Here is a 27,350-nt window from a genome sequence, read left to right as displayed (position 1 = left end):
TTTTTGGTGCAAAGGATCATTAACGCACTATGGCATCTTTTTTTTTTAATATCTTCCTTGTGTTTATTTGCAAGAGCACACTCACTAAATATTTTGTCATTTACTACAATCTAAAGATACAATACTTACCAGTAACTGTGGCAACTAAGAGAGGACACAGTGTATTTTGCATTGGGCACAAACCTTAACTGGGCTCCCAAATTCGAGAGATGACCTAAAATTTGAACAATCATTGTTACTATGATGTTTCATAGCCAAGAAACAGCACAAGGATTTGAGTGTTAGTACTAAGTACTCAGACGGGGGAGAAAGCCACTCAGCTAGCGCTAGCATGTTTTTTCCCTAAGACAAAGTTTTTGTTGTCATTCATATATTTTAGCTTAACATGAAGCTAAGTAAGATGCAATAAATTTAGTAAATATAAGTTGTAGCTGGCCACAGTTCAATTTCATGGCACCATCCCTGATTAGCAAAGTACATTTGCAGAAAAAAACAACTTCAATACTTTCACTTCTAACATATTGTTTGTGATAAAAGTTTATTCATTAAAGTTTCAGCATTACTTTAAAGTACTTAATACCTTGCAGACGCGGATATTAAAAATCATTACGTCATAGGGCACCACCAAAGGAAACTTTCCCTTGGGCACCCCACAATTTCTAACGAAGTTACAGTGTCTCAGTCACACTGCCATGAGCTGAGACTGCAAACAAAGTTTACAATGTGCCTCTAGTACAAAATACAAAATACAAACATCAGCAAGTTACTAGCTTCGAAAACATAATATTTATTAATGATATCAATAATATGTTTGAGTGAACGTGAATCCCCCATGTTACGTGTAAACGGTATTTTCCGAAGTTCTTCGTTATCGCTTCGCTACCAGTTCGTGAAAATCCGGTGAACCACCAAAGTTGACCAACATGGAGTGATAAAGATTCAACTTTTCTCTCTAAAATAGTAGAGCCAGACAAAATGGATTTATCCCTGGCACTTGATTTGGGCACGTTATTGATAGTATTGTCGAACATTTTATTTTGTCCTTACACCAAGGTTGAGGAAAGTTTCAACATTCAAGCAACTCATGACATTTTGTATCATGGTTTCAACATTTCGAAGGTAAACTAAACTTGTGGTCTTGTAGTAAGTACTGTTATGCGTTGTCAACAGTTGGTACCCCCACTGCAACATTATAGTTAAAAAATAATCAACTGACTTTGTTTTTTTCTGACAGTATGATCACGTGGAGTTTCCAGGAGTTGTACCAAGGACTTTTATTGGTCCATTATCCCTAGCTATCCTCAGCTATCCTTTTATAAACATATTAAAAGTAGTCAATGCATCAAAAATGTATTCCCAAATTATAGGTATGTATTTGTGTTTTTTTCTCCCTTTGTACATTGGCTCAAGTTATTTATTCATTCAAAATCCATTGCAGGGAATATTACTTGCGATCCATGTCAATTTTCTTACAGCAGGAAGAGTTTTCAATTTTATAATAATCCTATTTTCTTTTGGTTATTGCAGTCCGGTCTGTTCTTGGTGTTTGTTCATCTGCATCATTTTCCCTTTTTCGAAGAGGTGTTGGTAGAAAGTTTGGCTCTACTACTTCCAACTTTCTTGCAATTTTGACCATAAGTCAGTTTCATTTGGTGTTTTACATGTCCCGAACTTTACCAAACACATTTGCTTTAAATTTTGGTAAGATCAAGCAACATATCAACAATCTTTGTAAAATTTATTTCTAATATTTATAAGTTTTAAAAATGTTTCTTCCTATTTTTTACAGCACTTTGTGCCTTTTATTGTTGGTTTACTGGAAATCATCCATTTTTCATATGGTTATCTGGTTTTGGAATTATACTGTTTCGTGCTGAGCTGGCCATAGTAATGGGTTTGATAATGCTGTTGGAATTATATGAACAAAGAATTTCGTTAGCTAGGTCATTTGTCCATATTGTCTTGAGTGGCATAGCGGCACTTGGTATGTCTTTTGCATTGCAAAATCATTTCACCAATTAACAATTTTTTATATGATTTCTTAATTTACAACAATGTCAGGTTTAACTGTTTCCATTGACTCCTACTTTTGGGGAAGATTTTGTTGGCCCGAGGCTGAAGTTTTCTTCTTCAACACAGTTCAAAACCAGAGTTCAAATTGGGGCGTATCCTTCCGCACTAAATAGATTAAATATTTTTTAACATCCTCCACCTTTTTAGTTATTGTTAAAATGTAAATTTTCTTAAATTTAAACAGACATCACCATTCCTTTGGTACTTTTATTCTGCAATACCAAGATCATTGTTATTGCTCACTATAATTCTCATCTTTTATGGCTTGTGGATTGATAAAAGACCAAGAACTATATTCGGGATATCAATTGTGTATATTTTACTGTTTTCTTTTCTTCCGCACAAAGAACTGAGATTTATTTTTTATATTTTACCTCTTCTAAACGTTGTTGCTGCAGTTGGACTAAACTTTATGTAAGCACAAATGAAATAGATGAACGTGCATCTTCTCTTGATTGCTCTTCAATAAATAGCCCAAGTGAGCAGGGACGGCGCTAGAACTCTAATTGGGGAGGGGGTGAATATTCATATATTTAGTTTGCCCCAGTGACTTCTTTAGAAAACCAAATCACTTTCAAAAGAAATCACTCGCCCACAAGTGAACATATGGATATACACCCCCTCATTTAGCGTTCTAGTGCTGTCCTTGCGAGTGAGGGCTTGATGTATTTTTATCTTTAATTGAGACATCAATCTTTAAGGAGCATTTTTTCAAATGTTTCTTTAGCAGTTTTTCAATTTTTATTTCCTAGATACATGAATATCTGGAAATGGAGACTTCGCTCAATAATAGCAACTCTTGTTATTGGTGGATTAATCAGTAATGTTACCATGACAACCATGTTGATGTATATATCAAGTCTCAACTATCCTGGTGGTTCAGCATTAAATACGTTTCACCATCAAGTAATTAAGAGAAATTCATCTCCTCAATCTTTACATATTTGCAATCTTGCTGCACAAACAGGTGTGACAAGATTTGGGCAAGTACATCCATATGTAAGGTAAATGCTCTCCAGCTTCATAAATACTGATGCAATTTTTCATTTCAAACATTTGAAGTTTCATTTCAAGTTTCTATCTTGAGTCATATTTATGCATTCTGAATATATAGAAGATTAGAGTTATCTTATGTAAAGTATTTTACCATTCAATGTTATTGACATGTGTTGAATTTCCCCTAGGTATGATGTAATTCTATGCATATATCATGTCATTTGATATGTATATATATAAGTTTGAAAATTGGTAATCCAGGCATTTAATACATAAAAGATAAAAGTTTCTCCGAATTTTAAATGATTTTTATTGAGCTTTCGACTCGTTGCTTCGAACCTTCATCAGAATGAGGATATTATTTATTTACACATGCTTTTAGCTTGGAGACGTTTAGAGCGTCTCATTCTGATGAAGGCTCGAAGCAAAGAGTCGAAACCTCAATAAAAATCATTTAAAATCCGGAGAAACTTTTATCTTTTATGTATGACATATATATATCTTGATGTCATTTTATTTATTACAAGAATTTTTCATTTAAACTTCTTAGTTACTCAAAGAAAGACATCAAATATGATGATGTGGATAAATTAAAACAATTTTCCTATCTCATTTTGGAAGGACCATGCTCGTATAGTAATGAATTATTTGAAAGTTTGCAAGAAATTTATGGATTTGATGGATTGACTCTGCATTTTGATCAAACATTTCCTTATATAAAATTTGTAAAATTTATCCCAAAATTGTGTATCTTAAAAAGGAGATTTGAACCATAAAATAAATATTAATGGTTGCTCCTAAATATTGTAGTAGCATTGAAGAAATCATGCTACTCTAAAATATCATTAAAGTTGGTAAGAATGTAAAAAAATGCATAAAATATCTGGTTATGTGCTTTATAATTATTTGTAATTACTAACTTTGGTTTAAGTGGCCATACCAAATTTCAGATATTTAGCACATTTTTCTGTATTATGCACAAGTAGAACAATTCTTCTTCAAATTATTTTATTGTTTTGTGATTTCATTCCTTGAGTGACTTTGTAACTCAAGGCCACTTGTTATGTATGGAAAGTAACTCAGTAAATCCCATTTTTTCATTAAAAGTACAAGTAAACAAGTCATTTTTGAAAGTAAAATGTTAATGTCAACTTAGCTATGATAAAGAGTGAAGATGGAATAGACTGACCGTTCTTCCATACACAATTAGGTGCAATGACATCAACACCAAAATCAACAAAATAAACACCAACACCATCTTTTGACTTTCTGAACTGGCATTTTGTGTCCACATATCTACAAAAAATAAATTAAATATTTATTCAGCAATGGTGAACGACGATTTTTAATATATATTTTTCTTTTCAATTAAGTTTTACATACACTAGATAGCTCAAATTAACGCGTAGAAATCAAGAGTCGTCTTTGTCGAAGCCATCTTTTGTCCATCACAAGAACGCAGAGCGTACCTATTTTTTACAAAAACATCTAAGCATTTCAGTGTGTCTCATCACTCAGAAGTACAGAACTATTTTTCTAAGATTTCTTGAAATGAGCAGAGACGCTGCAACTTCTTCATATTTTAAAAATTTACTTGAAACGTTCAAATATTGTTGACATTTCGCGTTGAAGGTTTTTGTAAGAAAATAATTAAAAACGAAACAATACTAACAGATTTTTTAAGTCAGTCAGCAGTGTATCATGAGGTTTACACGTGCTCGTGACCCTTCGTCGACTAATGCTTTTAGAAAAATGTACAAATTGTACTGACACAATAAATAAATAAATAAAAATGTAGGACATAGTAACTTTTTTAATTCTAGTCAGACAAAAATTGACTGAATTTGATTTGAGGTGCATCAACAAACGAAAAAAAAGAAATTCCCATGGTGGGCAGTGGTATTGTTGACATGGAGCACAATTTACTCTCCAGATTTAGTGCGAGTAAAAATGCTTCAAAATTGGTGAAAGGATTAAAATATGGCGTGTGTCGAGTCATGCTAGAAAAGTCTATAGGACATACCAGGTAAGAAGTTTTTTTTTTGTATTTCGTCGTATTGATCTTGGAGAAGGTATTATCTGCGTATATGTAAAGAGCTCTCAATATGACTGCACGTTTCATTGGTTAGAAGCCGTAAGGGTTTCTGGTTTGTTTCTTGCTGACATATAATGTAGTACAATGATTTCTTTTGACATTCAATGCGATTCACAATAGCAAATACCTTTACAAAGCCATGGCTCCTCTTCCTTTGTAGTATTTCATATTGGAACATTGCATTGGTGGTACCAAACGCTGTATGTTTAGTATTCCTGGCCTATAATTTGGGTCTACTCTTCAGACTGCTTCCAAACCGAAAATATCCTGTTGTCAAGACTCTCTTTGTACTGGTATGTTTTGCAACTATCAGGGATTTTTAAGGATAAGATGAGATGAATTTAAGGCATTAATTTGCTCTTTGTTGGAAAGGTATGTCTTGTATGTTGTGTAAATATCATGAGAGGTTTCATAGCCAGCATTGTCCAACCAAATGCTCAATACAGAAATACCATAAATGAGGTAATGATGCAAATGATGTATGCATGGTAATGACATACTCATTCACTCAGTATAATTATGTATCCTTTCATACAGGGCTTATGGCTTCTCCTACGTTTTCTGGCACTTGCTGTTGAGATAAGTGTCATTGGTTTTGCTTTATTTGGTATGTTCTATCAAAGTCAATGAGAAAAACATAACATAGTAATTAAGTGTTATTATCCTCAGGAAACAATGAAGGGGATGGTGTTGGCAAACGAGTATTATCTTTGTCTTTTTTGTTTGCACTTGTTTATACAACCATTCAGGTATAGCAATACAAAATTGTCGCATAACTGCACTATATCAAGAAATTCATTTTAATTTCATACAATTTAGTCATTACTTGAGATGTCCAAATCAAATCGTGACGAAATATTCAAAAATAAATACACAATGTTTGATCACGGTGGAATGATCTTCTGGTTTGTCACATCCTGTATGTTCGTTGTGGTAATACCAAAATCCATTGCTAATGCATTTTTTCTCTTGCACAATATTCTTAATGCATAGCAAAATCATATTATTTTCAAATTCTCTATAGGTTTATAGTTCTCTAGTTATACTTTCTCAAACAAAGTGTTGCTGTCCAAAAAAGTTAAGTTTTCTTTCTCGACCTTGTAAGTGAGATTAGAAGTTAATTTGTTTGTTAAAATAAAATTTACATTCGTCTCTCTCTCTCTTTCTCAGCAAACAGAGCATTTTATTACTATGCAGCCATATTGTGTGTTGTCAATCTTGCAGAGGCCATTGGTAGCTCAATGGTGTACAATAGGGTCACATTGGGACTTTGGTGAGTATTTTAGTAACAATCTCCACCAAACCAGATGTGTATTCTATTGTCAAAATACAGAAAGTGAATTTTTATGAAAGACATATTTATTGATTTTCTTGTTGCTTCATTTTAGTATCCTTAACGTTGCTGTTTTAATATTTTACTCCTTCTTTGCTCCATTTACATATTTCGTCTTTTTACAAAACAGTTTCAGGTAAGTTGATTATGAGAGAGATAGCTGAATGCTAGTAAATATGTTATTGGAGAAAGAATCAATACATCTTTTTTGTTTGGTTGTTTAGTTTATTAAAGTTTCCTGAACCAAATATAAATTCAAGATCTGCAAGTTACTCTATTATGCCTGAAGACCCTTCAAGTAGTTTTGAAGGGAGTGCAGATTTTGGCAAATTTATTTGTTGATAATAAAATTTCAAATTTTTACAATCCACATATTTGACATAGGCTTTTGGAGATAGACGAATGGCACACCATTCTTCTGAAGGCCTTCGCAAAACAACTTTTTAATTTAGTTTTATGTTTAAATATCAGTAGTGTGAGCAATGATGAAAACATTGTATATATTAATTCTTCACTTTATGATAAAGTATAAAAAGCTGTTACAAATGATAGGAAAATAATAAAACATCTTCAGTCTTCAACATTAATGATGTTTGTGTACTCAGTTGAGAGGTGAAGTATAGCTAGCAAACAATTTTTTTAAATATACATACCATTTTTTTCATGAAAACAAAACGTTTTCTGTACTAATATAAACATAATGTAACAGAATATAGATTAACGTTTTACCTTGATATTAAAATATCCTTCCATATTTCCACGGAGAAGGTCCATTTCTACGAAGAAGGTCTATTTCTACGAAGGTCTATTTCCATGGATCAGGTTACAAATAAGTGAAGACTGCACATGAGTTTTGTATAAAGGAGTCGTCTCCCTTGTGGGCCACCGTAGTCGTCGTTGTCGAAGCCATCTTTTGTCCATCACACAAGAACGCAGAGCGTAAGTATTTTTTACAAAAACAGCTGAGTATTTCAGTATGTCTCTTTACTCAGAAGTACGGGCTATTTTCCTAAGATTTCTTGAAATGAGCAGAGACGCTGCAACTTCTTCATAATACTCTAAAAATTTACTTGAAACGGTTCAAATATTGTTGACATTTCGCGTTGAAGGTTTTGTAAGAAAATAATTGAAAACGAAACAATACTAACGGTTTTTTAAGTCAGCAGTGTATCATGAGGTTCACACGTGGTCGTGAGCCTTCGTCGACAAATGCTTTAGAAAAATGTACAAATTGTACTGACACAATAAATAAATAAATAAAAATGTAGGACATAGTAACTTTTTTAATTCTAGTGAGACAAAAATTGACTGAATTTGATTTGAGGTGCATCACCAAACGAAAAAAAAATTCCCATGGTGGGCAGTGGTATTGTTACCATGGAGCAGAATTTACTCTCCAGATTTAGTGCGACTAAAAATGCTTCAAAATTGGTGAAAGGATTAAAATATGGCGTGTGTCGAGTCATGCTAGAAAAGTCTATAGGACATACCAGGTAAGAAGTTTTTTTTTTGTATTTCGTCGTATTGATCTTGGAGAAGGTATCTGCGTATATGTAAAGAGCTCTCAATATGACTGCACGTTTCATTGGTTAGAAGCCATAAGGGTTTCTGGTTTGTTTCTTGCTGACATATAATGTAGTACAATGATTTCTTTTGACATTCAATGCGATTCACAATAGCAAATACCTTTACAAAGCCATGGCTCCTCTTCCTTTGTAGTATTTCATATTGGAACATTGCATTGGTGGTACCAAACGCTGTATGCTTACTATTCCTGGCCTATAATTTGCGTCTACTCTTCAGACTGCTTCCAAACCGAAAATATCCTGTTGTCAAGACTCTCTTTGTACTGGTATGTTTTGCAACTATCAGGGATTTTTATGGATGAGATGAATTTAATGCATTAATTTGCTCTTTGTTGGAAAGGTATGTTTTGTATGTTGTGTAAATATCATGAGAGGTTTCATAGCCAGCATTGTCCAACCAAATGCTCAATACAGAAATGCCATAAATGAGGTAATGATGCAAATGATGTATGTATGGTAATGACATACTCATTCACTCAGTATAATTATGTATTCTGTCATACAGGGCTTATGGCTTCTTCTACGTTTTCTGGCACTTGCTGTTGAGATAAGTGTCATTGGTTTTGCTTTATTTGGTATGTTCTATCAAAGTCAATGAGAAAAACATAACATAGTAATTAAGTGTTATTATCCTCAGGAAACAATGAAGGGGATGGTGTTGGCAAACGAGTATTATCTTTGTCTTTTTACTTAGCACTTGTTTATACAACCATTCAGGTATAGCAATACTAAATTGTCGCATAACTGCACTATATCAAGAAATTAATTTTAACTTCGTACAATTTAGTTATCACTTGAGGTGTTCAAATCAAATCGTGATGAAATATTCAAAGATAAATACACAATGTTTGATCACGGTGGAATGATCTTCTGGTTTGTCACATCCTGTATGTTTGTTGTGGTAATACAAAAATCCATTGCTAATGCATTTTTCCTTTTGCACAATATTCTCAATGCATAACAAAATCATATTATTTTCAAATTCTCTATAGGTTTATAGTTCTCTAGTTATACTTTCACAAACAAAGTGTTGCTGTCCAGAAAAGTTAGGTTTTCTTTGTCGACCTTGTAAGTGAGATTAGAAGTTAATTTGTTTGTTAAAATAAAATTTACATTCATGTCTTTCTCTCTTTTTCAGCAAACAGAGCATTTTATTACTATGCAGCCATATTGTGTGTTGTCAATCTTGCAGAGGCCATTGGTAGCTTAATGGTGTACCATAGGATCACATTGGGACTTTGGTGAGTATTTTAGTAACAATCTCCACCAAACCAGATGTGTATTCTATTGTCAAAATACAAAAAGTGAATTTTTATGAAAGACATATTTATTGATTTTCTTGTTGCTTCATTTTAGTATCCTTAACGTTGCTGTTTTAATATTTTACTCCCTCTTTGCTCCATTTATATATTTCGTCTTTTTACAAAACAGTTTCAGGTAAGTTGATCATGAGAGAGATAGCTGAATGCTAGTAAACATGTTATTGGAAAAAGAATCAATACATCTTTTTTGTTCGGTTGTTTAGTTTATTAAAGTTTCCTGAAACAAATATAAATTCAAGATATGCAAGTTACTCTATTATGTCTGAAGACCCTTCAAGTAGTTCTGAAAGGAGTGCAGATTTTGCCAAAATTATTTCATGATAATAAAATTTCAAATTTTTACCATCTACATATTTGACATAGGCTTTTGGAGATAGACGAATGGCACACCATTCTTCTGAAGGCCTTTGCAAAACAACTTTTTAATTTAGTTTTATGTTTAAATATCAGTAGTGTGAGCAATGATGAAAACATTGTATATATTAATTCTTCACTTTATGATAAAGTATAAAAAGCTGTTACAAATGATAGGAAAATAATAAAACATCTTCACTCTTCAACATTAATGATGTTTGTGTACTCAGTTGAGAGGTGAAGTATAGCTAGCAAACCAATTTTTTAAATATACATACCATTTTTTTCATGAAAACAAAACGTCTTCTGTACTAATATAAACATAATGTAACAGAATATAGATTAACGTTTTACCTTGATGGTAAAATACCCCCCAATTCAAACGTATTGATGGAGACACGTCGTTAATTTACGTATCAATTTAAAAAAAACCGTCTCCATACTTTATCTAAATTTCCTTTTTCTTCTCAAAATATATATTTTTAATTTTCCTTCTCAAGTTGGTCACAGTAACCTTCAATTGTGTTCGTTGACCTCACATCTTGTCCTTGGTTTTGACATTCCGAGAGTCGCTTACTGTCTAGTTTAATCTGACAAAACTTCTCTGCCACTTTCGACTCCAGTATCTTTAATTTTTCTATAACATCGTCCAAGTCATTTCTTTCTATGTAATAACCTACAAAAAATTAACGCCGTAACAACATTGAAATCGTTGCATAATTTTTTTCACGTATTTAGTAAACTTACTTTGCAATCGACGGAGAGTGTTTATAAGTGACAGTTTAATTGTCGTGGCAGAATCAAAAGCTTTCTTTGCTCTTTTGTGAAACTTTAAAGTGTCATTCAAAGTTTTATTAAACTGCTCATTTACTTCCTCCGATAAAATCTTCACATTATTTGAGTTCTACAGTTAAAGAATTCTTCAGCAATTGTTTCAAATCTAGCTTTTACAACAACATAAATATTTGTTATAAATACTTACAGTTTTTGTGTCGGACGCAAGTTTGGCTGTCTCATTGATATCTTTTTCACTGTTTAACAATGACTTCTCATTTTCACTGAATTTCATATCCAAAGGTCCAAGTCTTTTACTCGCTTCGTTCGTTATGCGAACAGACTCAAAGGACCTATTCATCGTCTTGTTTATTAGACCTTCAATCTATGCAACAGATAGACATATGAACTGGTACTATTCAATCAAATATGAAACAAACCAATAATTTATTTAATCTCTTTGCTATGTCTTAAATTCAATAAAAATTTAAGAAAATGATATTTTTTTGCAAAAAAAAACACTTGAAATTTGTACCTCTAATAATTTAAGGTCGATGTAATCCAATTTATCTTTTGTTTTATTTAAAGATGTTTTCCAACCATTTTGAATAACGCCGACCATCTTCAACCATTTAGTTATATTTTGCGCAGTTCGCGATGCAACAGTAGCAGATGTGCTAGCACAAAAATACATAAAAATTTACAAATAATATCTCTTAAGTATGGTCTTATGCAACAATACATGCAGAGCGAATATTTTTTAACACACATTTTAAAGTAAGTTTGTGGAAGGAAAGGTAGAAATCAAAGAGAAAATTGATTTCAAATGAAGTTGATGGTAGGAATAGTTAAATAAAAAGAAAGTTACTTACTTGGCTTGTATTGCCTGTTGTTTAAGATCTTCAATCATTGCAAAATCTCTTTCTGTGTCTTCAAGAATTTGATCAATGCCAGTAAGTTTTCTTACAGCTTCCTTTATCCTTTCACCAAGCATGATTATTCCTTCTTCTGATATATTTAATTTTCGTCCTAAAACAAACTCGCCAATTCTTCGAATCTCGTCCGTATCCAAGACTGCACTACGGTTCAGGTAAATGTAGATTTCCTAGAAAGACCCCAAGAAAATTTTATTGTTAATTCAGACCAAAACCAAACTTACCCATAAAATACAAACCCACTGGCCTTACCTACAGACCAACATAACATACGTGATCAAAGATAAAAGTCAAACCTTAGAAAAAAAAATGTTATAAGAAAAATAATAAAACAGAAATACCTCTATTAAACCGCCCACGACGACAGTATTATTGAAAGTCTGCAATTCAATAGATTTGGCAAGTTCCAGAGCTATTTTAGCTTCGTTCATGGCATTGTCGACTTTACTTTGAGCCTCAATTGCTTCGGCCAGCGTTGCGTTTGCCTTTTCTGTTTAAAAAGACGTATTCATTCCCATTTATTTTCATGGTCATTCATCGACAATAATTCAATCTTAGGATATTAAATTACTCGCCTTCTTTTAATCTTAATGCATCTTCAGCCAATTTTGCCTTCTCCAAGGCAACCATAGAAAGTGGTACAGCACCATCGCATCCCTTATTATCACCACAACCATCACAACCAATGATTGTACAACCACCACATAACGTTGAGTTACTACCACAGAGCTTAGCATTAATCAAAGCAATAATATCATTCAAATCGCCATATTCCCTTCGATAATCTTCTAATTTCTCAAAAATTTTCCTATTTCTTGTTTCATATTCAGACGTCTTCCTTTTAAACTCTTCACGTTTTATTGCTGACTCGTCAACAATTTTTCTTACATCTTTAGCGTCATCAAGTGTTTTATTGGATATTCTATAGTAATGATTTGTAATATTCAATGCATCATCAGCCTTTGGTCCTTCAATAGTCGTCGTTAACTCGTCCAAATGACCGTCAAATAAAACTTTCAATTTTCTATAATTTTTCCAAAGTTTCTCTATCTCAATATTTGCATTGTTCATACGTAACCGAGTGACGTTCAGGTTTTCTTTTAATTCTTCAATAATTTTCATCATTTCCACGACTTTCTTTTCATGTTCATCCATTTCATTTTGAACATTTTCAACATGAGAAAGGAAAGTGGTTTTGTTGCCAAGAATGTATTCAATTTTTCGCAAGATTTCTTTAAGTGCATCAATTTCCTTCTGATAATCAACACTTACAATAGCATCGTCTCCTACAGGAAAAAGTCAACTTAAATAATCATTACTAAGGTTGTTAATATATTAACAAGTATTGTACACAACTAACACAAGATGTCATTTTGCAACCTTATCATACGTCAGATGACACACGATATACAGTAACAATCCTATTTACCAACTATTCTACACAAGTTATCCTTTACAATCCTATTCATACATCAGATAACGCACGACATACCGCTACAATCCTATTCATCAACTATTGTACACAAGATATCCAGTTACAATCCTATTCATACATCAGATAACGCACGACATACCGCTACAATCCTATTCATCAACTATTCTACACAAGATATCCAGTTACAATCCTATTCATACACCAGATAACGCACGACATACCGCTACAATCCTATTCAACAACTATTCTACATAAGATGTCCTGTTAAAATCCTACTGACACACCAGATGACATACCATGTACTGTTACAATCCTATTTATCCGCATTTCAATACAAGATGTAGCGTTACAAACTTTATATTTATCATAATGTAATTCAACATACCATCTTTCCTAATAGTTCTATTCAAACGTCGAGCAAAATCTTCGAGTTCAGAAATGATTTTATCCCAACTATAGTAACAATCATGGCACGCTTTACATTCCGGAAATAATCGAGTTGTTTCCAATTCACATTTATTGCATTTGAGTCCCGTGATACCAGGTTTACAATAACATTTCCCAGTTTTTCTATCGCATTGTGACTGTGTGACTCCATTGGGATTACAGTTGCAAGCTAAAGAATTTTCTAACATTAACCAGAAAAATCATCTTGAATAACGTAATATAATATTGTAACTTACGTTGACATTGGCCGGGGGGTACACCCCAGAAACCATCTTCACAATGACAACAATTGGGACCTCCGAAATCACCACGACACGAGCAAGCTCCACTTACCTGGAAAATATTAAAATTTATTTTTTTATTTATGCATGCGAAGTGATATTTTTTTATTTCCAGCAATTGATTGTATGCAGCAATGGGCGGCTTTTTAGGATATCTTCACCGAAGTTCAAAAGTGATATTTGTTGTGCATAAACAAGGCACACCTCGCCCATTTTACAAAATTAATTACTTTATCATAAAATAAAAACGTTATTTACCTTCAGGTCGGTGCGTAAATAAAAAATATTTTCACTCGTCGTCAATAGCGTCCCTCGGCTTTCGGCCTCGATCTGAGATCTCGTGAAAATATTTTTTAGTACGAACCACCAAGGCAGTAAATAACATTTATATATTAAGAAACATCTCTCTACCTGTTTCATTAAAATCACTTCGAAAACATGTCATGTTTAAATAAAAGACCGTATACACGTCACCAATACACGTCACTAATACACGTCACTAAACACGTCACTAGTACACGTCATTAATACACGTCACTGATACACGTCACTAATACACGTCACTAATACACGTCACTAATACACGTCACTAAGCATATTTATACCTCATCGCATTGAGTTGTTGTTGAACCATCTTTACAACATTTGCATGCTTTACATCCTGTACCACTATTTAGGTCCCAGTAATCTTGCGCACAACGATCACATGACAAACCAACAACATTTGGCTTACATTGACATTGACCAGTGAAAGAATCACAAGAGCCTGAATTCAAAACTGTTCCAATCTCGCTACAGTTGCAAGCTAAATGATCAAATTAAAATAAAGGACGTCAAACCATCTCTCTTTGAAAACCAATCTTATTTTGACTCCGTGAGAATATTCTGACAAATTAATCATTGAAAAACTTTAGAAAAAGTTTCTGACTGCAATGAAAAGCATTTCGACGTTTTTGTCACAACAAGCTACTGGAGCAAACTATAATAACTAAATATTTACCTTGGCAAGTCTGATTCTTTGCATTACCATAGTAACCTGGCTTACACACGTCACAGTAATAGCCAGCGGTATTATAAAGACATCCAAAGCACTCTCCTGTTTTTTTGTCACATCCCCCAGACAAAGTAACGTTGATGTTTCCACTACAGTTGCATTTTTCACATTTTCCCCCAGGAAGAAGGGGATTACCATAATAACCTTCACTGCATGACTCACATTGATTTCCTTCGTATCCAGGCTAATACACAAAACGTTAACATTGTTCAATTTATACTTTAACATAGTTTCAACTTGAAGAAGTAAAACTTGACTTTAGTTTTCTTAACATGGATAAATGAAAACTTACCTCACATTTATCGCAGATAAACGATGGAGGTATAGTACTTCCATCTACTCTGCACGTGGGACTAAAATCATTTTCACTGCTTCCTCCGGGACATTGACATTTTTGGCAGTCGGTTGAGGTACCTAAAACAATTGATTCCAATGACGTAATGCTGCACAGAATACATAACGTAATGTTGGACAAAAAGCATGACGTAATTAAATATGAAGTAAACAAAGTAAGATACCTTTCGTAGCATTGCCATAATATCCTGCCTTACAAAGTTCACAATTCACGCCAGCGGTATTGTGGGCGCAGTCGATGCAGACGCCTGTCACGGGATCACAACGTGATGCATGTCCATTACATTCACATGGGCGACACGTGGGAAAACCCCATTCTCCGTCAGGACATTCGTTACACTTTCGACCAATGCCAAGACCATTACACTTACATTGACCAGTAACAACGTCACATAAATTGTCATGTGATCCACGGAGATCGCATTCACAAGCTGGATGAACAATTGAATGTCATCAACGATAATGTACATTGCACATAGTTCAGTTTTTAGCAACCAAGTTTTGGCAGTCTTATGTCGTCATTGGCCTGATTGAACGAGTCAGTTAACAAGCATAATAAGTGCCTATGATCTTTTGAACACGATATTTAATAAACATTTTAGATAAACGACAGTATTTTTCAATTTTATTTTTTTAATTACGGACATGTTTAGACTTAACTGTAAGTCATCTTCAGTGTGGATGATTACGTTATTTACAATGTGGGATATATATAATAGAAGTGGGAAACATTGTCTCATATTTCTATATTATACATCCCACATTGTAAATAACGTAGCCATTCACACTGAAGATGACAAACAGTTAAGTCTAAACAAGTCTCTAATTGAAAATATAAAATTGAAAAATATTGTCGTTTATCTAAAGCGTTTAATAATATGTGCACGAATCACCATTTTGCTTATGAGAAGGGAAATGTAAAGAAAGAGGGAGATCTATGTGATAGGAATTAACCAGAATCATTTAATGATATATCGCTGGCAAAATATTTTTGGTTCAACTCACGTGAACAACCATTTGGGCCAAAGTTATAAGTCCCAGGAGCACATTTCTGGCAAGTACGACCAATCACATTGATTCTACAAGGACATTGACCACCAGCATTGTCACACGTGTAAATACCGCTGACATTTTTCACTGTGCCAATCTCATTGCAGGCACACACTAAAAATTGTAAATACAATAAATTTTGAGTAATAAATAATAGACGTTGAGAGTGATTTAAGGTTACTTACATATGGCTCCATCGTAAATGATTGCAGAACCAGAGAAATGTAACTTTTTACACACTTCGTTGACCTTCAGTCGAGGATATCTCGCAAGAAGATTCGATTGTTCACAACGGTAATTTATAAAATCATTAAACCTTAACTGTCCCCGTCCTCCTTGAAATATATCTACAGAACTCATATCTGGTATCAAAACAACCTGAAAAATTCAAAGAATACAAAACGGTACAAGCAGACAAGATATTCCGACTTTTACTGCACTCGTTAACGAAAGATTTGAATTTCCACTAAAATTTAAGAGCTTACAGAGTCCAAGTTTATGTGATCATCGCGTCCTTGGTGACGATTGAAGTCAACGCGAAGAAAATAATGTACACCTTTCTCCAAACACACCATATCATCAAGAAGTTTTGTCTGTTGAAAAGACTGCATCGTGATAAACACAGAATATCCATTAAACGATAGAGAATTTCCACAAACACCATTAACTGTCCTTTGACCATCAGCCCGAGTAATGGAAACCTTTACTTCCTCCCAAAATGCTAAAGTCTAAACAACAATAGGGTGTTTACGTAATCAATAATGACGTCACACGTACATGGGTATGACGTAAACTCGTTTTACCCTAGGATGGAATCTCATGAGAATTTTATAGTTTCCAGTAACAGGAATATTTGTGACTGTGAACTCTACTGCATTTCCTTCAGTTATCTTCACACTACCAACATCACTCCAAACGACAGGAGTGTTGTTAAAACGTTCAAGAAGTCTTATTTTCGTCAACTACAAACAACAAATATAAACATCAGCGAACAGTGACTTTTCTTGTGACTTTAGTAAAATGAAAATGTAAGTAGTTCTTCCCTCACCCCAATCCCTCGCGCATCTTCTGCCTCATATTTAAGGTTGTCAGAAAGTGCGTAGTAGTACCCAGGAATGACGCGGTCGCATTTCATCCCCTCGATCCCAGGTCTACAAGAGCACTGTCCGCTCACAGGGTCACATCGGTTGCTATAGGCACCCCCCGGGTCACAATCACATGGTTTGCATCCAGTTGAAGACGCCAGGCCCCAGTATTCATCCTATTGAAGACAATGAACAACAAATTCGCTACGTACAAAAAAACATGACATGTATTGTTATGTAAAACTTACAAAACATTTATCACATTTGTCGCCTTCAACAAATCTTTTACATTGACATTTTCCTGTGATTGTATCACAACTTGAACCAATAGCACCGTTTATGTCACAAGCACATGCTGTAACAGAATGAAAAGATTGTTGAAAAATAACAAACAACACCTCCGGATAAAGAAACAATAAAGATTTCACGAAAAAAGACTTCCTCACCTTCACATCCATCAAGATTCTCTTTTCTCAAATTAAAATACCCATTCTTACATCGATCACAGCGAGCTCCATAGACATTTCTCTTGCATATACATTGACCTGCTCGCAAGTTGAGAACAGGGTCTTCCTCCATTTGACATTCACCAAGACCGACAGACCCAGAAGGATCGCAGTCACAAGCTAAAATACAAGAAAACATTGAAGATTGTCATCTCATTTCTTAACCAACGTTGATGTACAATACGATCACTGTGGTTAATAGTTTTCACAGTTATCAATAATTATCAACACTTATCCTTCAATAACTAAATTACGCTATAAGGTAGTCTACTATTATCAATAATTATCAACACTAATCCTTCAATAACTAAATTACGCTATAAGGCAGTCAACAATTATCAATAATTATCAACACTTATCCTTCAATAACTAAATTACGCTATAAGGTAGTCAACTATTATCAATAATTATCAACACTAATCCTTCAATAACTAAATTACGCTATAAGGCAGTCAACAATTATCAATAATTATCAACACTTATCCTTCAATAACTAAATTACGCTATAAGGTAATCAACTATTACCAATAATTATCAACACTTATCCTTCAATAACTAAATTACGCTATAAGGTAGTCAACTATTATCAATAATTATCAGCACTAATCCTTCAATAACTAAATTACTAACTAAAGTAGTCAACAGTTAACAATATTTATCAATAATCATCATAGATTAACTACTTCACCCAAAGATAACTAGGATTTTAAAAGTGCAGTTGTATGCTTTAATCACAATCATGAAAACTACTAATTCTTTAATGACTTACTTTTGCAAACATTTGGATCACTCATGGGTAAAGAAGGATCCTTATAATGCAATGGTTTACATTTCTCACATTTGGTACCAATGGTGTTATGTTTACAGTCAATACAAACGCCACCACTAGTTTGACCAGAAGCTTCCCAAACAGCAACGTCAAATTTACACTTATCTGCATGGCTGTTACATTCACATTCTGAAAATGTTGTGAAGATGAGCACAGAAAGTGTAGTAAAACAAATATTTACAATATGGCACAATCTTACTTCTACATTCGTTGGGATTTCCTTGTTCAGCTGGTCGCCATGGATGATCGTTGTATAAATCTTTACATTCCTCACAATTAACTCCTTTTGTGTTGTGTGTACAGTTACATATACGATGAACCTTAAATAAAGCAATTGAGATAAACTAAACTCTTTTAATTGATGCTGCACTAATGTTTATACTTATGTGTCCTTCTTTTAAACACTTATATACTTAATGCTGCACTAATTATGTGTCCTTCTTTTAAACACTTATATACTTAATGCTGCACTAATGTTATACTTATGTGTCCTTCTGTTAAACACTTATATACTTAATGCTGCACTAATGTTTATACTTATGTGTCCTTCTTTTAAACACTTATATACTTAATGCTGCACTAATGTTTATACTTATGTGTCCTTCTTTTAAAACTTATATACTTAATGCTGCACTAATGTTATACTTATGTGTCCTTCTTTTAAACACTTATATACTTAATGCTGCACTAATGTTATACTTATGTGTCCTTCTTTTAAACACTTATATACTTAATGCTGCACTAATGTTTATACTTATGTGTCCTTCTTTTAAAACTTATATACTTAATGCTGCACTAATGTTATACTTATGTGTCCTTCTTTTAAACACTTATATACTTAATGCTGCACTAATGTTATACTTATGTGTCCTTCTGTTAAACACTTATATACTTAATGCTGCACTAATGTTTATACTTATGTGTCCTTCTGTTAAACACTTATATACTTAATGCTGCACTAATGTTTATACTTATGTGTCCTTCTTTTAAACACTTATATACTTAATGCTGCACTAATGTTTATACTTATGTGTCCTTCTTTTAAAACTTATATACTTAATGCTGCACTAATGTTTATACTTATGTGTCCTTCTTTTAAAACTTATATACTTAATGCTGCACTAATGTTTATACTTATGTGTCCTTCTTTTAAAAACTTATATACTTAATGCTGCACTAATGTTTATACTTATGTGTCCTTCTTTTAAACACTTATATACTTAATGCTGCACTAATGTTATACTTATGTGTCCTTCTTTTAAAAACTTATATACTTAATGCTGCACTAATGTTTATACTTATGTGTCCTTCTTTTAAACACTTATATACTTAATGCTAATTTATACTTATGTGTCCTTCTTTTAAAACTTATATACTTAATGCTGCACTAATGTTTATACTTATGTGTCCTTCTTTTAAACACTATATACTTAATGCTGCACTAATGTTTATACTTATGTGTCCTTCTTTTAAAAACTTATATACTTAATGCTGCACTAATGTTTATACTTATGTGTCCTTCTTTTAAACACTTATATACTTAATGCTGCACTAATGTTTATACTTATGTGTCCTTCTTTCACTTATATACTTAATGCTGCACTAATTTATACTTATGTGTCCTTCTTTTAAACACTTATATACTTAATGCTGCACTAATGTTTATACTTATGTGTCCTTCTTTTAAACACTTATATACTTAATGCTGCACTAATGTTATACTTATGTGTCCTTCTTTTAAAAACTTATATACTTAATGCTGCACTAATGTTTATACTTATGTGTCCTTCTTTTAAACACTATATACTTAATGCTGCACTAATGTTTATACTTATGTGTCCTTCTTTTAAACTTATATACTTAATGCTGCACTAATGTTTATACTTATGTGTCCTTCTTTTAATTATATAAATGCTGCACTAATGTTTATAATGCTGCACTAATGCTTATGTCCTTCTTTTACTTTGCACTAATGTTTATACTTATGTGTCCTTCTTTTAAACACTTATATACTAATGCTGCACTAATGTTTATACTTATGTGTCCTTCTTTTAAACACTTATATACTTAATGCTGCACTAATGTTTATACTTATGTGTCCTTCTTTTAAACACTTATATACTTAATGCTGCACTAATGTTTATACTTATGTGTCCTTCTTTAAACTTATATACTTAATGCTGCACTAATGTTTATACTTATGTGTCCTTCTTTTAAAACATATACTGCACTAATGTTTATACTTATGTGTCCTTCTTTTAAAACTTATATATAATGCTGCACTAATGTTTATACTTATGTGTCCTTCTTTTAAAACTTATATACTTTGCTGCACTAATGTTTATACTTATGTGTCCTTCTTTTAAACACTTATATACTTAATGCTGCACTAATGTTATACTTATGTGTCCTTCTTTTAAACACTTATATAATGCTGCACTAATGTTTATACTTATGTGTCCTTCTTTTAAAACTTATATACTTAATGCTGCACTAATGTTTATACTTATGTGTCCTTCTTTTAAAACTTATATACTTAATGCTGCACTAATGTTATACTTATGTGTCCTTCTTTTAAACACTTATATACTTAATGCTGCACTAATGTTTATACTTATGTGTCCTTCTTTTAAACACTTATATACTTAATGCTGCACTAATGTTTATACTTATGTGTCCTTCTTTAAAACTTATATACTTAATGCTGCACTAATGTTTATACTTATGTGTCCTTCTTTTAAACACTTATATACTTAATGCTGCACTAATGTTTATACTTATGTGTCCTTCTTTTAAACACTTATATACTTAATGCTGCACTAATGTTTATACTTATGTGTCCTTCTTTTAAAACTTATATACTTAATGCTGCACTAATGTTTATACTTATGTGTCCTTCTTTTAAACACTTATATACTTAATGCTGCACTAATGTTTATACTTATGTGTCCTTCTTTTAAACACTTATATACTTAATGCTGCACTAATGTTTATACTTATGTGTCCTTCTTTTAAAAACTTATATACTTAATGCTGCACTAATGTTTATACTTATGTGTCCTTCTTTTAAAAACTTATATACTTAATGCTGCACTAATGTTTATACTTATGTGTCCTTCTTTAAAACTTATATACTTAATGCTGCACTAATGTTATACTTATGTGTCCTTCTTTTATATACTTAATGCTGCACTAATGTTATACTTATGTGTCCTTCTTTTAAACACTTATATACTTAATGCTGCACTAATGTTTATACTTATGTGTCCTTCTTTTAAACACTTATATACTTAATGCTGCACTAATGTTTATACTTATGTGTCCTTCTTTTAAACACTTATATACTTAATGCTGCACTAATGTTTATACTTATGTGTCCTTCTTTTAAACACTATATACTTAATGCTGCACTAATGTTTATACTTATGTGTCCTTCTTTTAAACACTTATATACTTAATGCTGCACTAATGTTTATACTTATGTGTCCTTCTTTTAAACACTTATATACTTAATGCTGCACTAATGTTTATACTTATGTGTCCTTCTTTTAAACACTTATATACTTAATGCTGCACTAATGTTTATACTTATGTGTCCTTCTGTTAAAACTTATATACTTAATGCTGCACTAATGTTTATACTTATGTGTCCTTCTTTTAAAACACTTAAATGCTGCACTAATGTTTATACTTATGTGTCCTTCTTTTAAACACTTATATACTTAATGCTGCACTAATGTTTATACTTATGTGTCCTTCTTTTAAACACTTATATACTTAATGCTGCACTAATGTTTATACTTGTGTGTCCTTCTGTTAAAAACTTATATACTTAATGCTGCACTAATGTTTATACTTATGTGTCCTTCTGTTAAACACTTATATACTTAATGCTGCACTAATGTTTATACTTATGTGTCCTTCTTTTAAACACTTATATACTTAATGCTGCACTAATGTTTATACTTGTGTGTCCTTCTGTTAAACACTTATATACTTAATGCTGCACTAATGTTATACTTATGTGTCCTTCTTTTAAACACTTATATACTTAATGCTGCACTAATGTTTATACTTATGTGTCCTTCTGTTAAACACTTATATACTTAATGCTGCACAAATGTTTATACCAATGGTCTCTCGATCCAACATTCCTTTGATGCTGCACTAATAATTTTTACTCTTAGTTATCACAATGGATCAAGTAAAACCCTATCCCAACATTTGCCAAAAGGTTCATTACCATTCCTGACACACCACTATCTTCACCAGGTCCAGGAAGACAATGTCTAGCATGACCATAACACGAACAACTGCCACGAATTGTGATCCAATCAACAGCATAGTAGTAATTCAAAGTCGATTCCAAGCTGTCAATGTGGTCGATGGAAAAGCGTTAATAAAACAATTTTTCGTGTTTTATGATTAAGAATGGGTCTGAATGTCAAACCTGTTGTCTATAATATCATCTCCCAAAGTATTTAGTTTGGTAAATTTTATACGGAGGTTGGTCACTCGCAATAAATTCTGTGTTTTAACATCTGCAGCGTTTTCATTACCTCTCAATGCTTTGTAGACAACCTTAAGGTATGAGTAAAGACAACTTGAACGGGATATACAAAATGATAAAATCCTACAGCTATATGTCATGGGACAATGAAAAATAAAACTACAAGACGAGCTACAAAACAACGTTAAAGTATCATTAAAACTGCATAAGCATTTCCATACCTCTCCTCCAGTAGATGGTTCAAGTTTAGAGTATTTTGGGGTGCAATAAGGGATAGAGATGTCTCTGGTTGGCCTCGTCGGTACACCAGGAAAAGACAATTGACAACTCTTAGCGTAGTATCTTGAGACATTCCACGATCGTCCATAATCAAAAGACTTCTCAATCAACATGGCAGCTGGACGAAATGATTTCCATTTCATTATGACATGCGTGACATGAAATTGTGCATCAAAATCCAGCTAAAAATTTAAACAGATAAAGTTACGTTCAACGTTCAAAACGCATAATAAATGACAAAATAATAATAATAATCACACAATCACCGATTGGAAAAAACTCAAAACAATAATTGAAAATCAAATAGGACAAAATGATGAATAAGAAAAATTTTACTAGTAATTATTTTGAGAGAAAATCAAATGCTCTACCTGCAAATAAACACTTTCTTGCCCATTTTTAGACTGCCACCAAGATTGCTTTTTCTCATTAAAGTTAATTTCCATGAACTCAGGTAAGTGTTGGTATATTTTTGGTGAAATAGATCTCGAATCGCAATAAGTGCAGGAACGACCATCAAGTTTCGAGATTGTGCAGTATCTTTGTGGGCCTTTTTCACCACATATTGAACTGGCATAAAGCTTTTTACCACGACCAACAAGAAGATCTCCAGTTGAAGGATAACACGCATTACTGATGCAGTTATCTTCTTCAATATCGTCAAGCTGACTCGATATCAAACCTAAGTAAAAATACAAAAAACTACTTAAGAGTTTCGTTTTAATTTAGATTATTGCAACATTTCACTCTCTCACAACAAAAATGTCAATTTGATCATCATAACTTATAAAAAAATGATCATAATATTAATTCATCAAACGGGGAAATATTGTTTTGAGTGAGGTGTCGTACGGGAAACGGTTCTTAATAAAAAGATTGCAGTCCAACAGATCACTTTTAAATACAAAATACTAAAACACGTCAGAAACACCACGTCGTCATTACCATTTCAAAAGCACAAAACCTTTACTGTCTCTCGCTATGAAACAAAAAATACTCAACGAAAAGACTCGCGCTCTACATTACAAAATTATTTCCCTATGCACTTTAATTTTATTTCAAAATTATAAAACATTTGTAATTCTGTGCAGCACTACCATAAAGAATTTATCTCATCTAATCTATATTATCTACAAATGTAATCTAAGATTGAATTTCGTTTTCATTTATTAAATTAAAAACTCAAGCAAAGATACATCCACAAACACAAGGATGAAGCAGAAGCAGTGATAAAGAAAGACAATAAACTGGGAAATACATAAATCCTTTAAATTCATTTCCTAATGTTTTACACTTCCTGAAACCATTGCCGTAAAAAACAAATAACGAATTCAAATGTCAGTGGTTGAGCATTGGATAGATAAGATGACTCCAGAAAAAATAAAAAACAACAAGAATGCAATGATCACAATGAATGTTGATGACTAAAATTATAAATTATAAAGGCGACAGACATTTATATAATATACAGAACATGCACAAGATTTTCTCAAGTTCTCTCAACAGGATTCTGTCTGTTCTCAACAGGTCACCGTTCGTTTTCCGGATCAATAATTACCATAAACGAGGCATACATCATCACATTCCACCTCAGACATTGGTTATTCAAACATTTGTAGTACATTATCCACGTTATCGTCACGTGAACATAGAAATTTATCATTTATTTGAAACATCACTCCTAGTGCAACAGTTTTTTTTGCATATGGTGAGGGTTGGACGATTTTAAAGGTGACATATTTCCTGCCAAGCACGCAATTGCATAGCGAGTATCAGTTAAAATATTTCAAATATGTGGGAAAATATTTTAATGCGCGTAGCGTAAACTTTAGAATAAGAATATTCTTTCTTCTTGGTAAAACATATCATCAAGATGACTAGGAAACGTGCATTCAATGGGTAATTTAAAAGATCTCATGTTGGCAAAACAACCATCTCCTAAATCATGTAAAACAAATAGTAGAAGGTAATGACAGCACGACCTATTCAAACAAAACATGTTTTCAAGCTTATAGAAACACATGCAGAGTAGTCTTCCCTCCGGCATCTGCGTTCACACAAAGATAAGAGAATGAAATCTTCATGTTTGTCGCACATCACGTTATCAATGGAAGCAACAAAATATTTATGATATCCATAACGATCTTCATCGTACTATCGTCATGATTATAATGATGTTTTTCACAGCAAATAGAGAGATTATCAAAGATGATTATTCTGATGCCGTGAACTTCGGGTGGCCTTACAGAACCTCGCACGCTACAATCAACTAAGTAGTTTTGAACAATAATATTGTGTTTTTTTTTACAATGCAACTTTACAATGCAAATGACGGTAAACTTTTATAAAAACTTGCATGAGCTGCGCACGTGACTTAAATATTCATTATTTCAAAGGCGGACATGAACGACATAGATATGTCACTACAAGATCATTACAGTGGCCAAAGATTTTATCAAAATGCCACGAGGAGAAAAACGCTTTTAGATACGTTTTCCCTATCAAAAAACACTCAATAAAACGACCGCTAATTTATCCCTCAAAAAGTAAAAAATACAAAAAAAACACTCTGAAATGTTCGTCAGGAATTATTGGTCATGTCCGTGGTTAGTTGAGGCGCACTTGTCATAAATATTCTACAAGCCCTGAGATAACTAGAGAAGTGATGACTGTGGTGTTTATGAGTTTATAAAATTGCGCAAATGTAGAATATACAACATACTATGTACTTGATATTTGACAAGAAAAATGACGCATACCTGGAAGGCAAAGGAAGACAACAAAAACCAACAGTAGAGACGACATAATCCACAGAAAAAACGACGAAGAACGTAGACTTCGATCACAGATCAGTGATAATCAACACTAAAAACAAATTGTTATTAAAAAGTTAAAATGTCTATGATCGTCAAATAAAATACGTTCGTACGTAGCTGTATAAGAAGATCGACTAATGCGTGTTTAAATTATCTGACAATTCTCCATAAGGTATAATCGTATTGATGGTAGTGTTTTGTTCAAGAGTGTTAATATTTATACAAGATATCTTGAGTAGGAACCACGTTTTCATCGTGCGAAAATATTCGGATAAAAACAGTTGGAGTTTAGGGGATTGGGTGACAATAAAATAATTTAACACTCATTACATCAAAATTTCTTCTTTGAGTATACAATAAGAGAGTTTACTATATGGCGCTGACCACATGAAGTGTCAACGATATACTGTAAAACAACACGATGCCAGACAGTAAAGAATTTTATATGAATGGCGAACACGTATCATTGTAATAGAGTGCGTTTTCTATCGTGTGAAAATCAACTCGCAAACATAGCGGAGGCATTTTTCAGTTGTTTTTCATTCAACAAATATTCTCATGTTTATTAGCCATCCGTTGTATTTGCAATCACAAATAATTTGACTTCTCAGGGATAACAAGATGCATACAAACCTTCGAGTGGGCGATTTACGGTGATAAAAGAGTAAAACCAGAGTAAAGATTACCAGCCAACGACTAAGAAAATCAAAAACGAAAACAGACTGATCACTACGAATAGAATAAGCCAAATAATAATTTTTATCAATGATGTCATCAGCTAGAAATGTAATCACCAAAGATGATTGCACAAAAGGTTCATCTATGACTTAATTTGGACAACACATACGCACAAACTGTAAATGATTACATACCTATTTGTATGTTATGTAGATAATTTCAACTCGTCCGTAACAACAACACAAACAAGGGATTAAGAAGCCCAATCAATGACTATGTCTGGTTTGCGCTCAGTACACCTTCAGGGACGGTATTCTAGTCCACAAATTATGACAATATGCAAAGACTCCCACGATCGACAGGACAGTGGGTGAAGAAAATAGATATAGTTGCTTGAGCAGCGATCAACTTGATTCAAAATCCAGAGATGTAACGGAATTTTCCCTTCGCTTCTGATGCAGTGTGAGAGGGGACAGAATGAAATCCAAGGCAGGTAATAAGATCCACTTGGAATGTTGCCGGAATGTTCATTTGATACGGCGTATATAACGGAAGGGT

General features: G+C 32.9%; 4 protein-coding genes and 2 long non-coding RNA genes across 8 annotated transcripts; 3 read left to right on the top strand and 3 right to left on the bottom strand.

The window, feature by feature from the left end:
- Positions 1-57: 57 nt before the first annotated feature.
- On the bottom strand, positions 58-8,006 carry LOC124434049. Of its 2 annotated transcripts, XR_006944692.1 has the most exons (4): positions 7,988-8,006; positions 4,453-4,538; positions 4,259-4,365; positions 58-214 (listed from the first exon to the last, which is right to left on the bottom strand). It is a non-coding gene; the product is annotated as an uncharacterized LOC124434049 (long non-coding RNA). The 2 variants fall into 2 exon arrangements; XR_006944691.1 differs by lacking the exon at positions 7,988-8,006 and having other exon boundaries at positions 4,453-4,569.
- LOC124434036 (dol-P-Man:Man(7)GlcNAc(2)-PP-Dol alpha-1,6-mannosyltransferase-like) lies at positions 679-4,193 on the top strand. Its single transcript, XM_046983893.1, has 8 exons — positions 679-1,119; positions 1,235-1,367; positions 1,528-1,701; positions 1,790-1,984; positions 2,062-2,165; positions 2,258-2,487; positions 2,826-3,077; positions 3,620-4,193. Exons 1-8 carry the CDS (start codon positions 976-978, stop codon positions 3,843-3,845), a joined length of 1,458 nt encoding a protein of 485 aa, XP_046839849.1. The 5' UTR covers positions 679-975; the 3' UTR covers positions 3,846-4,193.
- Positions 1,250-2,881, bottom strand: LOC124434053. Its single transcript, XR_006944695.1, has 2 exons — positions 2,448-2,881; positions 1,250-2,178 (listed from the first exon to the last, which is right to left on the bottom strand). It is a non-coding gene; the product is annotated as an uncharacterized LOC124434053 (long non-coding RNA).
- Positions 4,755-7,084, top strand: LOC124434038 (transmembrane protein adipocyte-associated 1-like). The gene is made up of 10 exons (XM_046983896.1): positions 4,755-5,095; positions 5,325-5,457; positions 5,537-5,626; positions 5,702-5,771; positions 5,834-5,913; positions 5,984-6,097; positions 6,189-6,264; positions 6,335-6,437; positions 6,553-6,633; positions 6,722-7,084. The coding sequence occupies exons 1-10, from the start codon at positions 4,956-4,958 to the stop codon at positions 6,837-6,839; spliced, it is 1,005 nt and encodes a 334-aa protein (XP_046839852.1). The 5' UTR covers positions 4,755-4,955; the 3' UTR covers positions 6,840-7,084.
- LOC124434039 (transmembrane protein adipocyte-associated 1-like) lies at positions 4,963-9,971 on the top strand. 2 transcript variants are annotated; one of them, XM_046983898.1, is made up of 12 exons: positions 4,963-4,973; positions 7,427-7,436; positions 7,694-7,990; positions 8,217-8,349; positions 8,424-8,513; positions 8,589-8,658; positions 8,721-8,800; positions 8,871-8,984; positions 9,076-9,151; positions 9,222-9,324; positions 9,440-9,520; positions 9,609-9,971. In XM_046983898.1, the coding sequence occupies exons 3-12, from the start codon at positions 7,851-7,853 to the stop codon at positions 9,724-9,726; spliced, it is 1,005 nt and encodes a 334-aa protein (XP_046839854.1). In that variant the 5' UTR covers positions 4,963-4,973; positions 7,427-7,436; positions 7,694-7,850; the 3' UTR covers positions 9,727-9,971. The 2 variants fall into 2 exon arrangements, with proteins under 2 accessions (XP_046839854.1, XP_046839853.1); XM_046983897.1 differs by lacking the exon at positions 4,963-4,973 and having other exon boundaries at positions 7,344-7,436; positions 7,791-7,990.
- LOC124434031 (laminin subunit beta-1-like) lies at positions 9,871-27,266 on the bottom strand. The gene is made up of 29 exons (XM_046983885.1): positions 26,987-27,266; positions 26,748-26,810; positions 26,058-26,163; positions 23,670-23,980; positions 23,241-23,480; positions 22,960-23,090; positions 22,753-22,879; positions 18,709-18,829; positions 18,450-18,638; positions 17,621-17,800; positions 17,423-17,529; positions 17,138-17,350; positions 16,893-17,051; positions 16,575-16,817; positions 16,275-16,467; positions 16,045-16,203; positions 15,204-15,470; positions 14,978-15,099; positions 14,632-14,869; positions 14,237-14,436; positions 13,587-13,683; positions 13,289-13,519; positions 12,044-12,754; positions 11,810-11,958; positions 11,406-11,638; positions 11,069-11,210; positions 10,742-10,918; positions 10,507-10,663; positions 9,871-10,435 (listed from the first exon to the last, which is right to left on the bottom strand). Exons 3-29 carry the CDS (start codon positions 26,101-26,103, stop codon positions 10,242-10,244), a joined length of 5,337 nt encoding a protein of 1,778 aa, XP_046839841.1. The 5' UTR covers positions 26,104-26,163; positions 26,748-26,810; positions 26,987-27,266; the 3' UTR covers positions 9,871-10,241.
- Positions 27,267-27,350: the final 84 nt, after the last annotated feature.

This window comes from Xenia sp. Carnegie-2017, unplaced genomic scaffold (assembly GCF_021976095.1).
Source record: "Xenia sp. Carnegie-2017 unplaced genomic scaffold, XeniaSp_v1 HiC_scaffold_14, whole genome shotgun sequence".
NCBI classification, from domain to species: domain Eukaryota; kingdom Metazoa; phylum Cnidaria; class Anthozoa; order Malacalcyonacea; family Xeniidae; genus Xenia; species Xenia sp. Carnegie-2017.
The sequence above is the reverse complement of the archived record's forward strand: the minus strand, read 5'-3'. Positions and strand labels throughout refer to the sequence as shown.